The sequence below is a fragment of the Clarias gariepinus genome, chromosome 21 (genome assembly GCF_024256425.1).
Source record: "Clarias gariepinus isolate MV-2021 ecotype Netherlands chromosome 21, CGAR_prim_01v2, whole genome shotgun sequence".
Lineage (NCBI taxonomy): Eukaryota > Metazoa > Chordata > Actinopteri > Siluriformes > Clariidae > Clarias > Clarias gariepinus.
Window position 1 is genome coordinate 13,612,939 of NC_071120.1, and position 13,945 is coordinate 13,626,883.

A 13,945-nucleotide genomic window follows, 5' to 3' on the forward strand; every position below is an offset into this window, starting at 1 on the left:
CATACAGGAAGAAAGACAGATGATGCTGCTTCCAGAGCTGCTTCCAGAAATGGAGAACAAAGAAAGATGGAATAATTAAAGAGAGATATTTAAATGCTACAGATCAGAAAATGGAATAAAGAAAACAAATACAAAGAATGCCAAAGCAAAATTGATAAAAGGAACCTGAGTAATGAAGTGATGGCCCTGGAAAGTGAAAAGTAAAGAGATGAGGACAGTTGCTGGAGACATGCCAGAGACACCTGGTCCAGGAGCTGTTTCCTCGATCAATTGGCCAAACAAATCAAGAAAAGAAAGATATGCTAGTGAAAGATATGCTCGAAAGTTTAAGATTGAGCAGATGGAGAAGGCAAGACAGGAAGATTCAAAAATATAATAAAAATAGAAGAGAGACCTGGTTCAGAAGCTGTTTAAACAGGTTGCCCCATCATGGCAGAAAGAGGGAGTTGGGAGCAAGAAGACTGAGGACATATTTAGCTAATATTTGTAAATAAAGAATACTAATAAGAAAACTTAAATCAGGGGAAAGTACATCAGGAGCAGGTGGAGCTTTTAAGTCACAGAAGAAGTAGACAACTGGACAAACAGTACATTGTGAGACAACACAGAAAAACAGATAAGACAAATCAACAAGTCTGAGATGGAAAGAAAGAAACAAAAAGTGCTAGCAACAAAACGATGAGATGAGAAACAGAGGACAATGAAAGAGGACGTCTGGTATGCTGAAAATCAGCCAACGTCTAGTGAGATTCAGAAATGTTCACACAAAAATGAAGAAAGATTTAAAAAAGATTTAGAACCTGAAAGGAAGTTGGCTGAAAGAAATCAGAGAAAGGATGAGCTGCTTCAGGAAACAGACACACAAAGATGATGAACAAATAGAAGAAGGACAAGAAAGACTCTGTAAGGGTCAGCAAAAGCAGGATGCAAGACAAAATGATGCAGGGAGACGAGAAAGTTGTAAGTGAAAGCTGCTGATAAAGCAGTTCTCTCAGACAATGAGCATATCAAGGCAGAAAGAGGGAGATGGGGCAGGAAGACTGGATGTCTGCAAAAGGACTGAGACTTAACAGAATCTCAGGGAAATATCTGTTCCTATCTAGATCAGGATCAGAAGCTCAAGCTGTCACTCAACTGAGAATTGTGGAAGAACAGCGGAGTGATAAGGAAAATATAGAGGAAAATAGTTTGAAAATGGCAGTTGACATGAAGGAAACTGAAAAAACATTCAATTAAACTTTCTGTAAAGCTGCTTTGCAACAATGACCATTGAAGAGTCATGAAAATGCAATGGCCAGGAGCATCGTAGAAAGAAAATGGGGATAGGTGTGAGCAACCTTATGAGCAGGTTTAAAAAAAAAAATACAATTTCTCATATTAAATTGCTATTTAGTTAGTTACTATTAGTTGCTAATAGTTGCTATTACTAAATGTTTTAGATAGCAAAATTATATTTTACTGTCCAACAACAAAAAAAAAATGAACAAAAATAAATAAAAAAATAATAATTAATTATAGAAACATTCATCAATTGGGATTCAGTGTCTTTTTAATTTATTGGTTATGTATTTGCCAGTTGTTGGCATTAGTCAAAATTAACAATAAAGGTGAGAAAATATTTTTTACATTTACACTGACCACCATGTTGACCACCATAATTTAAATCAAGATTCCTCTCCATTGCATAGTCTGAATGTCACCTTGTGTCACCTCCTGGAAACAGTCACTTTAGATGGTCAATTTTCTATTTTAAATGTATCTTGTTTTCAAGAAATATTTCACTGGTTCTAAAAAATAAGTGAGGTTATGTGAAATTCCAAAATAAAACAAACAAAACTAGAATAGATAAATAACATCTTCAGCTTGATATCTTCAGCTATTTGATTTATAGTCTTAAAATCATTAAAGACATGTAAAATATTTAGTAACACGGCATAAACCCGGCTTAGTAAAAATATACTTGCAGTTAATGTTAATAAAAACACCAGTAACACTCTCTACTTAATCAGTTATCCAAACAGGCAATCATGTGGCAGCAGCAGCACAATGAAAAAAACATGCAGATTGAGGTCAAGGACTACAGTTCATATTTTCCTTAAATGTTGAAATAAGGAAACAGCGTGATCACACTCAACAGTCTCTAGACTTTTCAGAATAGTGTTTGGAATTTTTTTTTATTCAATTTTGTTTGTGAAAATGCCTTGTTATCTTAGCATGCACAATACACAAAACATTGAAATGGATGGGCTACAACATCACACTCAGATCCACTCCTGTCAGCCACAAACAAGAACTCAATTTTATGGTTAAAAATCACAAACATTCACAACTTTCCAATGTTTAATACAAATATTATCTAAAGCCCTTGTTCTGAATCTGTGATTTTATGCAGTGTGTTTCTGTCATGTGATTATGTATTACATATAATGCTGCTTTATTGTAACACTTGAATACTAAAACACTGTAAGGTTTAATCAACAGGGCTCAATGTGCTAAGTATGTGAGACTATGGTGAATAAATTATTTAATATTCAATAAGGTCCCAGCCCATTTAAGTACCCATGGGAACAAGACATCGGGCAAGCAGGTGAAAGAATCCAAAAAAAAAAATAAAAATTAAAGGTCAATATCAAATTATCAAAGTCAAAAAGGAAGGTATAGTGTGGAGAAAGGCAAAATTACAATGGCAAGAGATGTGGGACAAAGAACATAAAGTGAGACAATTGTATTTAATACAGGACAAAGTAGATGTGATAATGCAACCACAGGGGGGCACAATCCATTGTCTTGTGCCAGTCCCAAGCCTGGATAAATGCAGAGAGTTGTGGCAGGAAGGGCATTCAACGTAAAACATTTGCCAAATCAATTATGCAAATCATTAACAGGACTTCCATACCGGATCGATCGTGGCCTGGGTTAACAACGACCGCCACCGGTGCTGTTGACCTACAGGGTGCTGGTGGAAATTGGGCTACTGTTGGTCGAAGGAGGAGTGGAGGAAGGGGCGTTCATAGGTAGAAAGAAATGAAAAACCAAGAGATTAGGAATGACAGTATGGACTTTGAATGTTGGGACTATGACTGGAAAGGCAAGAGAGTTGGTTGACATGATGCAGAGAAGAAAGGTGGATATACTGTGTGTCCAGGAGACCAGGTGGAAAGCTAGCAGGGTTCAAGTTGTTTTACAGTACCATTGTGTGGATAGGAAAAGAAATTGAGTAGAAGTTTGAAGAGGAGCTTGTAAGGAATGTATAAGATAGGTTGATTAGTCTGAAGCTGGAAATTAAAGGTGTGGTGTTCAATGTTGTTAGTGGTTACGCCCCACAAGTAGGATGTAATTTAGAAGAGAAGGAGAAATTCAGAAGTGAGTTAGATAAAGTAATGCAGAGCATCCCCAGAAGTGAGACAGTGGTGATTGGTGCAGATTTTAATACATATTAAATAGATAGATAGATGTTGGGGAAGGCAACAGAAGTGATGGGCAGGTTTGGTTTTCAGGCCAGGAATGCAGAAGGACTGATGGTGGTTGCAAAGAGCATGGAAATGGCAGTAGTGAATAAATACTTCCAAATGAGGCAAGAACATAGAGTGACAAAAGAGCAGAGACAGAAGCACTTAGGTGGACTACATCTTGTGTCGACATTGTAATCTGAAAGAGATTAGTGACTGCAAAGTATTGGAAGGGGGGAGTGTAGACAGACAACATAGGATGATTGGTGTGTAAAATGACCCTGGTGGTGAGGAAGGCGAAGAAGACAAAGGCAGAGCAAAAGACAAAGTGGTGAAAGTTGAATAAGGAAAAATGTTGTGTAGTTTTCAGGGAGGAGTTAAGACAGGCTCTAGGTGGTCAGGAGGTGCTTCTAGTTGACTGGACAACTACAGCTAATGTGATCAGGGAGACAGGTGGGAGGGTACTTGGTGTATCACCTGGAAAGGAAAAAGTGGACAAGGAGACTTGGTGGTGGAATGAGAAAGTCCAGGAGTGTATACAGAGAAAAAGGATAGCTAAGGAGTGGCACTGAGAGGACTGAACAGAGTAGACAGGAGTACAGGGAAATACATTGTAAGGTAAAGATAGGGATGGAAATGTACTGACAGGTATCAGGAAGGTGATGGGAGGATGGAAGGAGTACTTTGAAGAGTTGATAAATGAGGAAAATATAAAAGAATAAAGAGTAGAAGATGTGACTATTGTGTAGCAGGAAGTAGCAAAAATCTGTAAGAGTAATGTGAGGAGGGCGTTAAAGAGGATGAAGAGTGGGAAGGCAGTTGGTCTTGATGACATACCTGTGGAGGTATAGAAGTAAAAGGAGAGAAAGTAAGCTTAGGAGAGGTGGCAGTAGAGTTTTGGACTCGTCTGTTTAACAAGATCGTGAAAAGGAAGAGAATCCCAGAGGGATTGAGGAGAGCTGTATTGGTGCCCATCATTTAGAACAAGGGGGATGTGCAGAGCTGTGGCAACCACAGAGAAATGAAGAGGATCAGCCATACAATGAAGCTTTGAGAAGGAGTAGTGTAAGCTAGGTTAAAGGCAAAAGCATTTGTGAGCAGCAATATGGTTTCATGCCTAGAAAAAGTAAAACAGATGCAGTATTTGGTTTGAGGATGCTGATGGAGAGCAAGGTAATAAGCAGTTGTATTTTGTCTTTGTAGATTTAGAGAAATCGTATGACAGGGTGCTGAGAGAGGAGCTGTGGTATTATACAAGGAAGTCTGGAGCGGCAGAGAAGTACAGTACAGGACATGTATGAGAGCTGTAAGACAGTGATGAGATGTGATGTAGGCGTGACAGAAGAGTTCAAGGTGGAGGTGGGTCTGTATCAAGGATTGTCTCTGAGACGCTTCTTGCTTGTTATGGTGATAGGCAGGATGACAGATGAGGTCTCCATGGACTATGATGTTTGCAGATGACATTGTGTTTTGTAGCGAGAGCAGGGAACAGGTGGAGGAGAAATCTAGAGAGATGGAGGTACGCTCTGAAAAGCAGAGGAATGAAGGTTAGCTGTAGAAAGACAGTGTCTGTTATACATGTGTGTGAATAAGAAGGCTCCAAGTGGAACAGTGAGACTACAGGGAGCAGAGGTAAAGACGGTGCAGGAATTTAAGTACTTAGGGTCAACGATCCAGAGCAACAGAGAGTGTGAAAAGGAGGTGAAGAGGCAGGTACAGGCAGGTTAGAACAGGTGTGTTGTGTGATAATAGAGTACCGCGAGAATGAAAAGGTGTACAAGACAGTGCTGAGACCAGCGATGCTCTATGGCTTAAATTGGCACTGAAGAAAAAACAGGAGGCAGAGTTGGAGGTAGCAGAGATGAAGATGTCAAGGTTCTCTTTGGGGGTGACAAGGAAAGATAGAATGAAGTATGAGTTCATAAGAGGGAACGCTCATGTTAGATAAAGTCAGAGAGGCCAGATTGAGGTTGTTTGGTGAGATTGTAACTATACCGATAGAAGGATACTGAGGTTGGAACTGCCAGGCAACTGGTCTAGAGGAAGACCAAAGAGGAGATTTATGGATGTAGTGAGGGAGGACATGGTGTGAGAGAAGAGGATGGCTTGGTCCAAAAAAAAAGTTAAAAAAAAAAAACAAAAACAAACAAACTACAAAAACAGTGTATGATTTTATGCACCTGACAGCTTCTTTTTCTGACAGCTGAGACACTTAGCATGCTAACACTGGAGCTAGGCATTAAAACCATGACTAATGTTAACTGGGACTTTTAGAGCCAAAAAAAAATGTTGGCCTGTCAAGATAATATTTATAATAGAAAATGTGTTTATTGTTTGTCCTTAACATTTCACAAATGTATCTATCACAGCTAAACTTAGCTAAGCAATCTAACTGAGCAACACATTGCCTAGCAACTATGCAACATAATAACTGCGCGTGTAACAAAGGAATTCATCAATGCAGTGAAGGATGATAACGAGGTCGAGATGGGTCACATGTGCGGAGGACAATCCTGAAATGCATCTTAAGAGATTGAAGGACCTTGACTACAATTTTACTACAAAGACTGTACTACATAGGAAAAATAGGAATGACAACAAGCATATAATCCTCTTTCATTAAAGGCGTGGAAGGAAGCAGGTGAGCGAAATGCCTAATTCCAAACCTGGAAGCCTTGTGAAGAGAGACGGGTAGGGCAGTGAGAGATCTTAAGCTGTGGAATATGAAGCCTAAGAAAATCAAGAAGCATGAGAGAAAAAAAGCTTGTTAAGCAGAAAAATCTGGGAAAAGCAGAGAAGGTAAAGGAGGCAGAGAAAAGAGAAAATGATTGGCTGCATTGGATCACAACTACACTTTTGATAAAGAGAATAGTGGAGAGACAGGAGCTTGAAAGGCTAAGAGAGCTGGATGTCCAGCTGCTGCTAAATGACTTGAAGGATCTGGAGAGGCAAAGTGAGGAACAGAACAGGATAGAGATAATGGAGAGGATGCAGCAAACAACATCCAGAGAGGTAAGATATGCGTTTACTTATTTTTACTAATATAAATCCTCATGGAGAGGATTTGGACCGCAACTAAGGATTATTTTTTTTTATTATTTAGCTTTTTTTTTTTTTTTAAATGAATCAGTACTACTCTAGGCCTAAATGATAATAGGAAATTTTATGTTTGAAAATTACCAATTAATCTTTAACATGTCTTAATTTTTTGCTTCCTGATATGTGCATGAGCCCAAAGGCAGCCCACTTTTTCATCACAAAGACAAAGACAAATCTTCAGCTCATGAAGGGTGTAACTGGCAAACTTTCCTGTTAAAGTGCCCATAGCGAGTGTGTTTATCAACAGACAGCACACAAACATGCTTCAAGACATGTGTTTTGTTCGGAAGTAAGAAACCATTTATCTTATAGACTAGTCATTTTTTAAGACCGTGGTCAATTGTAAACCAGCATCTTGTCATCCTAACACATTTTAGGGCAAAGTAGAATGTAACAATGTTTTCTAGTAGATTGATAATTATTGGGTATTTGATAATACTGTACCTAGACAGCACATTACCCAGCCATTAATAATCTCTAATAAGAACACGAGCCAAGTTATGATTAACACTGCAAGGTAACACAGGTTCTGAATCGTGGTCCTAGAGGGCCCCTGTGCTGCATATTTTTGTGTTTTTCCAGCTCTTAACACACTCTATTTAATTAATCACCTAATTACCATCTTTTTCTGAATTACTTTGAGTGTGATAAGAGCATACAAAACACTAAAATATGCAGGGCATAAAACATCTTTATGTAAGTTTTAATTTTGTGGTGGAATATTGGAAATTAGGGGAAAAGTAAGCCTCTAATAATAATCTGCCTGCATGTGTGATGATAGACAGGGGCAAAGAAAGTGGAAAGTTTTCTGTACATTCATAAATAATTAGGCTGACTAACTTGCCTGCAATGCTTAGGTTTGTTTGTGTGTACAGTATGTATGTATGTGTGTATGTATGTGTGTATGTATGTGTGTATGTGTGTGTGTGTGTGTGTGTGTGTGCCTTGACCACCAATGTTGGTTTTCAAAAGAATGTGTCTTATAAGGACCGACCCAGCCTCCTCACTGAGTTTTTGTCAAAGCTACAGTAAGACTCTTACCTAGATGTTTTTAGGCTACAGTAAGTTAGAAGCTCTGTAGTAACAGGATCTTTAGAAGCTTTATGAATACACCCCCTGTGCTTTAGAGCACTATTTTCTTTGTAAAATGCATTTACATCAAATGCATGCTTAATTAAAACACACGTAGAACTTGCCACTGTGTGATTTCATCTAACTGCATAGTCCATCTAACTGCTAAATGACTTTGCCTCTTAGTTGTCGTAGGCTTACAGATTCGATTGAGTACCATGCAGTCTATACTAGTTTATATTCTGAGATGAATGCATTCTGAAGATTTATAATGTAAGTGTATAGTTTAATGTACCAATGAAAAATATCTTTGTTAAAAACAGGGCTGGACCGGATGTTACAGTAAGTACCGAGTAGACAGCCTGGAAGTTATGGAGAGAAGGAAAGATCTTGAGTTTATTGATAGACTGAAAACGGAAGAACTGGATGTGGCTGCACTGAAGGAGAGTTTTGCACAGCAAGATCAAGAGAAGGATAAATTGGATGAAGATGAGGCTGAAAAATTGATTTTGAAAATGTTGAAATGGTTTAAAGATGGAAAGTTAGAGGAGGAATTAAGAAGAGAGAAAAATAAGCTGCAGAAATCCCCAGTGCAGATTAATGTAAGGGGGACACAGATGCAGCACAAAATAGACGAAGGTAGATTTGGGGAACATTTAAAAGAAAGTGGTGCAAAAAAATGGAAATTCAAATGTAAAATGCTGGAGAGACAACTTGTTACTCAGATAAAGATGGCAGAAGCAAGAGAAATGGCTATGCTAAATACAATAAAGAAAAAGAGAGAACAGGAGGAAACAGATTTAGAGAGACAAATGGAAAAGGTATTAGAGGAAAAAAGGAAGGAGTGTGAGATAGCGAAAACAAAACGTAATGAACACTTAAGAAAGCAAGAGGAAATACAGAGTAAAACAGAGGAAAAAATCGAGATTAAGAGTGAACAGGAGAAAAGACAGAGGAATTTGCTTCCAGAACTGCTCCCAGAAGTGGAGAAGCAAAGAGAAAAGGGGGAATTAAAGAGAGACTTTAAACTGTTAAAGACCAGAAAAAGCAGTTTAAAGCATGAATGTGAAACAATGCACCTAAAAATACAGAAAGAAATAGAAGACGACAATCTTAAGAAGGAACTGAATAAACGTGGAAAAGAGAAGGAAATGGAGAATGGTAAGATTGCAGAGAACAGGGCAATAAATCAGAAATGCAAGCGGATGGAGATGCAGTTTGATAAGAAAATGCAAGTAATGGAAGAAAAAGATGGGATCCTAGAGAAGAAGGATAATACAGAAGAGAACTGTAGACATTATGAAGTAAGGAAGCTAATTGAAAAAGAGAGAAAAATAGAAGGGGAGTTGCAAATGAACAAATCTGAGATGGAGAGAGATAATCAGAAAGTGTTTGTGACAGAACAAGAGGAAAAACCGAGGACGATGGACGACCATTTCCTTCTGCCAAAGTCAGAGAAAATTAAAAACCGTTTGCACAAATCTAAAGAAAGATTTAAATTAGAATCAGAAAGGCAAAGCAAGATGAATGAAAGGACCCAAAGTAAGGAAGAATTGCTTCTGGGAACTAAGACTGAAAGAGAGAAGGACCAAAGGAATGAAAGACAAGGGAAAGGATTGCAGATTCAGCAAATGGAGGAGCCAAAACCGAGTGATGCAGAAATACATGCAAAACACCAAAGGGACCTGCTGCAGGAGTGGTTTCCCCAGGCAGATAGCCAAACAAACCAATCAAAGAAAGACTGTCTCTTGGAAGCTAAGACTAAAAAAGAAGAGGAACAAACAAATAAAAGAGAAGGGAGACGATTGACGTATCAGCAAATGCAGAAGCCAAGATCAAGTGATTCAGAAATACATGCAAAGCACCAGAGAGACCTGCTACAGGAGTGGTTTTCTCCGACAAATTGTCAAACAAACAAAACAACAGAAGATTTGTGCCTGCAAACTGAGACTGAAACAGAAGAGGAACTTAAAAATGAAAGACAAAGGAGAGGATTTCAGATTCAACAAATAAAAGAGCCAAGACTTGGTCATACAAAAATACATACAAATCACCAGAGAGACCTGCTGCAGGAGTGGTTTCCTCGGATAAATGGACAAACAAACCAACCAAAGAAAGACTTGCTCTTGGAAACTAAGAAAGAAAGAGAGAAGGAGCAACGAAATGAAAGACAAAAGAGAAGATTGCAGATTCAGCAAATGCAGGAGCCAAGACTGAACAATTCAAAAATATGTGCAAAATGCCAGACAGACCTGCTGCAGGAGTGGTTTCCTCGGACAGATGATCAAACAAACCAAACAAAAAAAGGCTGGCTCTTGGAAACTAAGAAAGAAAGAGAGAAGGAGCAAAGAAATGAAAGACAAGGAAGACAATTACAGATTGAGCAAATGCAGAAGACATTACTGAATGATGCAGAAGTACATGCAAAACTGCAGAGAGACCGTTTGCAGGAGTGGTTTCCTTGGAGAGATGGCCCATCATGGAGAAAGAGGGAGATTGGAGCTAGAAGATAAAGACATCTTCTGTAGAATCCATAGATCGAGTCGGGCTTCTGAAGAATTACTGTAGTCAAGTGAACAAACAAGGAAGAACTAGTCAAGTGGACAAACAAGACATGGACGTGTGCTTTGTTTCAATCCCCAGATGAAGGCCTGGACAGCTATCTAGAAAAAGCTAGCATCTCAAATCAAAGAATAAATGGGTGAATTTTTATGCAAAGAGTGTAGGGAACTCTGAAAATACTTGTATGCGGACCTACAGGACAAAATAGTCTGTAATAGAGAATTTCCATCTGATCTTAATTACATTTTACATACACACTTTCAAAAAATAAATAATTGTGTTAGCCATTAAGATTTTTCTCCCAAAAAGGGAATTGGGGTAAGTACACCCATTAAGCCCACCAAAATCTATTTTCAGATTTTTTTTTTTCATTCTTATTTACTTAATGTGGAATTCCTCAAAGTACTCCAGTTTCCTCCCACAGTCAAAATATATTTGTTCCCAAATTGTAAGTATTGTCTCTCTCAGAGTATCGTGTATGTGTGTGTGTGTGTGTATCCTGAAATGTGGTGGCACTTCAGACCCCACGTAAACCTGTACAATCTGTTATAGAAGATCAATTAAATAATATTCACCTGATTTATGTATAAGATCTGTTGGGAATTTTTAAAATTAATCTCTCATAGGAAATGATTTTTATTAGTACATATTCATTTAAGAATATAAAATATTAATGTTTTATGAATAAAGTTTGATGTCTGACATATTCGTAATTGGTTCCATTATTCCAATGAGTGTTCCATATACAGTGGGCCCACATCATGCTTTACTTACAAATATTGATTTCAAAGAGTTTTAGTTTGATTTTCAGAAGCTTTTTATTTTCCTTTGATTTTGAGATTATAATGGTCAGCAACCTCCAGGTTAGCTTTGCAAAGGATAAAAGAATGAACATCCTTAACCTTCTCCCACAGAGGTAAACCGTGGTAGTTGTTTGGCCCTCTATCAAAGAACTTCATCATGCATCTCTCTCCACCAGGTGGATGCATTAAGTTCTTGTGCAATGTAAAATGCTGCTGGTTTGGTGAACAAAACTGCACAATATACATAATCCCTCTCTATTGGAAATTTATTATCTGCTCCAACATTCTTCTCCTCTATCTTTTATTAATTTTCCTTGTTTAACCCTTGTGTGGTGTTTATATTTTTGTTATTTAGCCGGTGTTTCGGGTCGGGTTGGACCAGCTGCATTTTGGTGTTTTTGATTCAACATAATCAATTTTATGTAAAAATACTCATGTTTTTAAGTACAGATGTTTACTGCATCCTGATTACAAGCAATATAAACAGGATATATAGATAATATTTTATCTTTACCTTTGTTAGATCACATTTATGAATGATAAATTCTTTTTAAATAAAACTATCAATAAAGTAATTTTTTAAATAATTTTTTTTATCATTTTTAATTTATATTAATTTGATTAGAAGTTTAACCCTTTCAGGACATTTTACACAACACAAGCCGAACCATGTCAGTCCCTCTGAACACATTGCCTTATACCAGCCTACACAACACGTGAGGGGCAGAGTTTTACTGTGTATGTGTTGCATATGTACTTCTTAATGCATGTACATAGTGTTTCTTTGTCCATCTTGGTTCCACACACTTTACAGCACTTCTTTTTGTTGTTGCTGACCGCAACCTAGAATAATAGTCCCAGGGTTGTAAAATAGGTGAAGGCGGTGCGCCCACTTGTCCCACACCGTCCTGATAGCAGCAAGCTTGTCTCTCTCTCTGCTTTCCAGTGACATTGTTGCATAGAAATGTTCTCTGCCAGTTTCTGCATCCTACTGGGATTCTGTGGATTCCCCCTTGACCTGAAAACTCCAGCAAAGGATAAAAAACCCCAAAGTGGGCATGTGAATGGGTTTGGTCCATCTCCTTTCCCCTTGTTCCAAAAAACATGCCTTCCTTCTAAATTAGTGCAATCCAGAATAATTTTTAGATGGGATCTGGGATGAAAAGCTTGAAAGTAGACTTAATGTCCTACACATGAGTAACTGCCATCCCTGTTGGCTCTGGTTGCATCCTTATCACATTGGGAGCCATGCAGGGCGGCTAATTTTTTGGGCAAGAAGACCTACACAATTTTAAGACTCACAATTTTTTGTCATCCATATTTTTTTACTTGCTAGCTAGCTGCTGATGGACTTGTTCTGGGCCTGGAGCTGGCTGGTGATGCGCTGGCTCTGCGTCTTGTTTTCGTTTTGGAACCGGCTGATGTTTAGTATCAACATTTTCTACAAAATCACTGTCAGACTTTGAATTTTCAAAAATGTGATCCTCACATTCTAAAACCTCTTCCTTTGAATATTTTGGCCATCATGATCCGTTGTTATAAGGACCACACTGGTAAAGCTATATTTATTGTGTCCGGCACCCAACTTGGGATATGAAAAATGGGATAGAATATGATATGAAACAAACTGTATGAAAGAAGCTTCCTCGAACCTCATCTAGAAGCAGATTTTAAAATATATGCCAAATTGTACTTACTCAGTAAAGATAGTAAATAGACTCAATAAACCTAATATAGTTAATTGTCAATACACTCAAATACACAAAAATTGTTCTGCGTTCTTACAGTCAGTACAGCTATTGTGGAGTTTTGCTGATTTTTAAATTTGTTAAGGTGCTGTGACACTTTTTCCTATTTCATATAAAGACAGCAAACCTCTTTTGTCTGACAAGGTATGTTGCACACATGCAGTTTACCATACAAGCAAGTCCTCTTTGTTGCTGTGCTCCAGTGTGCCATGGAGAGTAGAAGTAGTGAGGAAATAGGACATTAAGACATCAACTATGTCAATTCCACAAATATAGGCTAATATAAAAGGATTTGAAGGCCTCACTGGGCAGTGCACCATGAGCTAGAGAATCCAACCTCAAATAATTTTGGCCTCAGTCTTGACCTTCAAACTGTTCAAGCAACAGCTCCCAGAATGTAGTGTAAATATCTCTACATATTCTAAAATCAGCAAGAGCATTTTCACTACCATATTCCATTCTTAGAGAACACTTCATTATTTTTGGAGTCAAGAAAGCAGGGATAAGATAACAGTTATTTTTTTTAACCGATACAGCTTTTTGAATTTGAGGCTGAAGAATTTATAATTTTCCAATTGTGACAGTAAACCCCCAGATGAAGACAGTATTTCACCACTTAAATATGAATGGAAACAAACGTATTTTGAGCAGTGTGAAATATTAAATAAACTGTACAGACAACACATACAGTGACAACCAGCTCTAAACACTAATAGGATAGTACTTTTATAGTTCTAATTATACATAGGCATGTGCTATATGTTAGTCTAACATTACATATTGCATATTTTTTTAATAAGGGGTTCCGTGTGTAATTTGTGATAGCTCTAAAAAAAAAAAACATCTTTAATAAACAAAAGTGATAAAAGACATGGTAAAGGGACTTTCTTACTGGCAAATTACAATAGCTTGTATAATACAAGCATGTTAATTATATGAGAAAATATTTTAATGACAAAAATTTAAAGATTTGAGATTTCCTATTGTTAAACCAGTAGATTTAAACCAGTAAATAATTTCAGATGTTTGTTTATAATCAGTTTATTGCCGAACAGCCAATGATCAGGGATTTTGGATTAATCTTTTGTAGGCAGTGGATGACAGAAATACTGTACTGTTAAATGACATTAGGCTACTATGTATTTTCATTGATAATTATGTTCAAGGTCAATTTCAATGTTTCAAAGAAAATAACCTCATGTTTAACTGATGA

At 37.6% G+C, this 13,945-nt stretch overlaps 1 protein-coding gene across 2 annotated transcripts; it reads left to right on the forward strand.

Moving 5' to 3' along the window:
- The first annotated feature begins 6,000 nt into the window (after window positions 1–6,000).
- Window positions 6,001–10,748, forward strand: LOC128509656 (trichohyalin-like). Of its 2 annotated transcripts, none has more exons than XM_053481475.1 (2): window positions 6,001–6,461; window positions 7,943–10,748. In XM_053481475.1, exons 1-2 carry the CDS (start codon window positions 6,198–6,200, stop codon window positions 10,130–10,132), a joined length of 2,454 nt encoding a protein of 817 aa, XP_053337450.1. In that variant the 5' UTR covers window positions 6,001–6,197; the 3' UTR covers window positions 10,133–10,748. The 2 variants fall into 2 exon arrangements, with proteins under 2 accessions (XP_053337450.1, XP_053337451.1); XM_053481476.1 differs by lacking the exon at window positions 6,001–6,461 and adding an exon at window positions 6,725–6,837.
- Window positions 10,749–13,945: the final 3,197 nt, after the last annotated feature.

Coding starts and splice junctions, on each gene's coding strand:
- LOC128509656 (XM_053481475.1), top strand. CDS start 6,198: ATGAGAGAAAAAAAGCTTGTTAAGCAGAAAAATCTGGGAAAAGCAGAG. Junction 6,462..7,942: donor AGCAAACAACATCCAGAGAG/GTAAGATATGCG, acceptor TGTTAAAAACAG/GGCTGGACCGGATGTTACAG.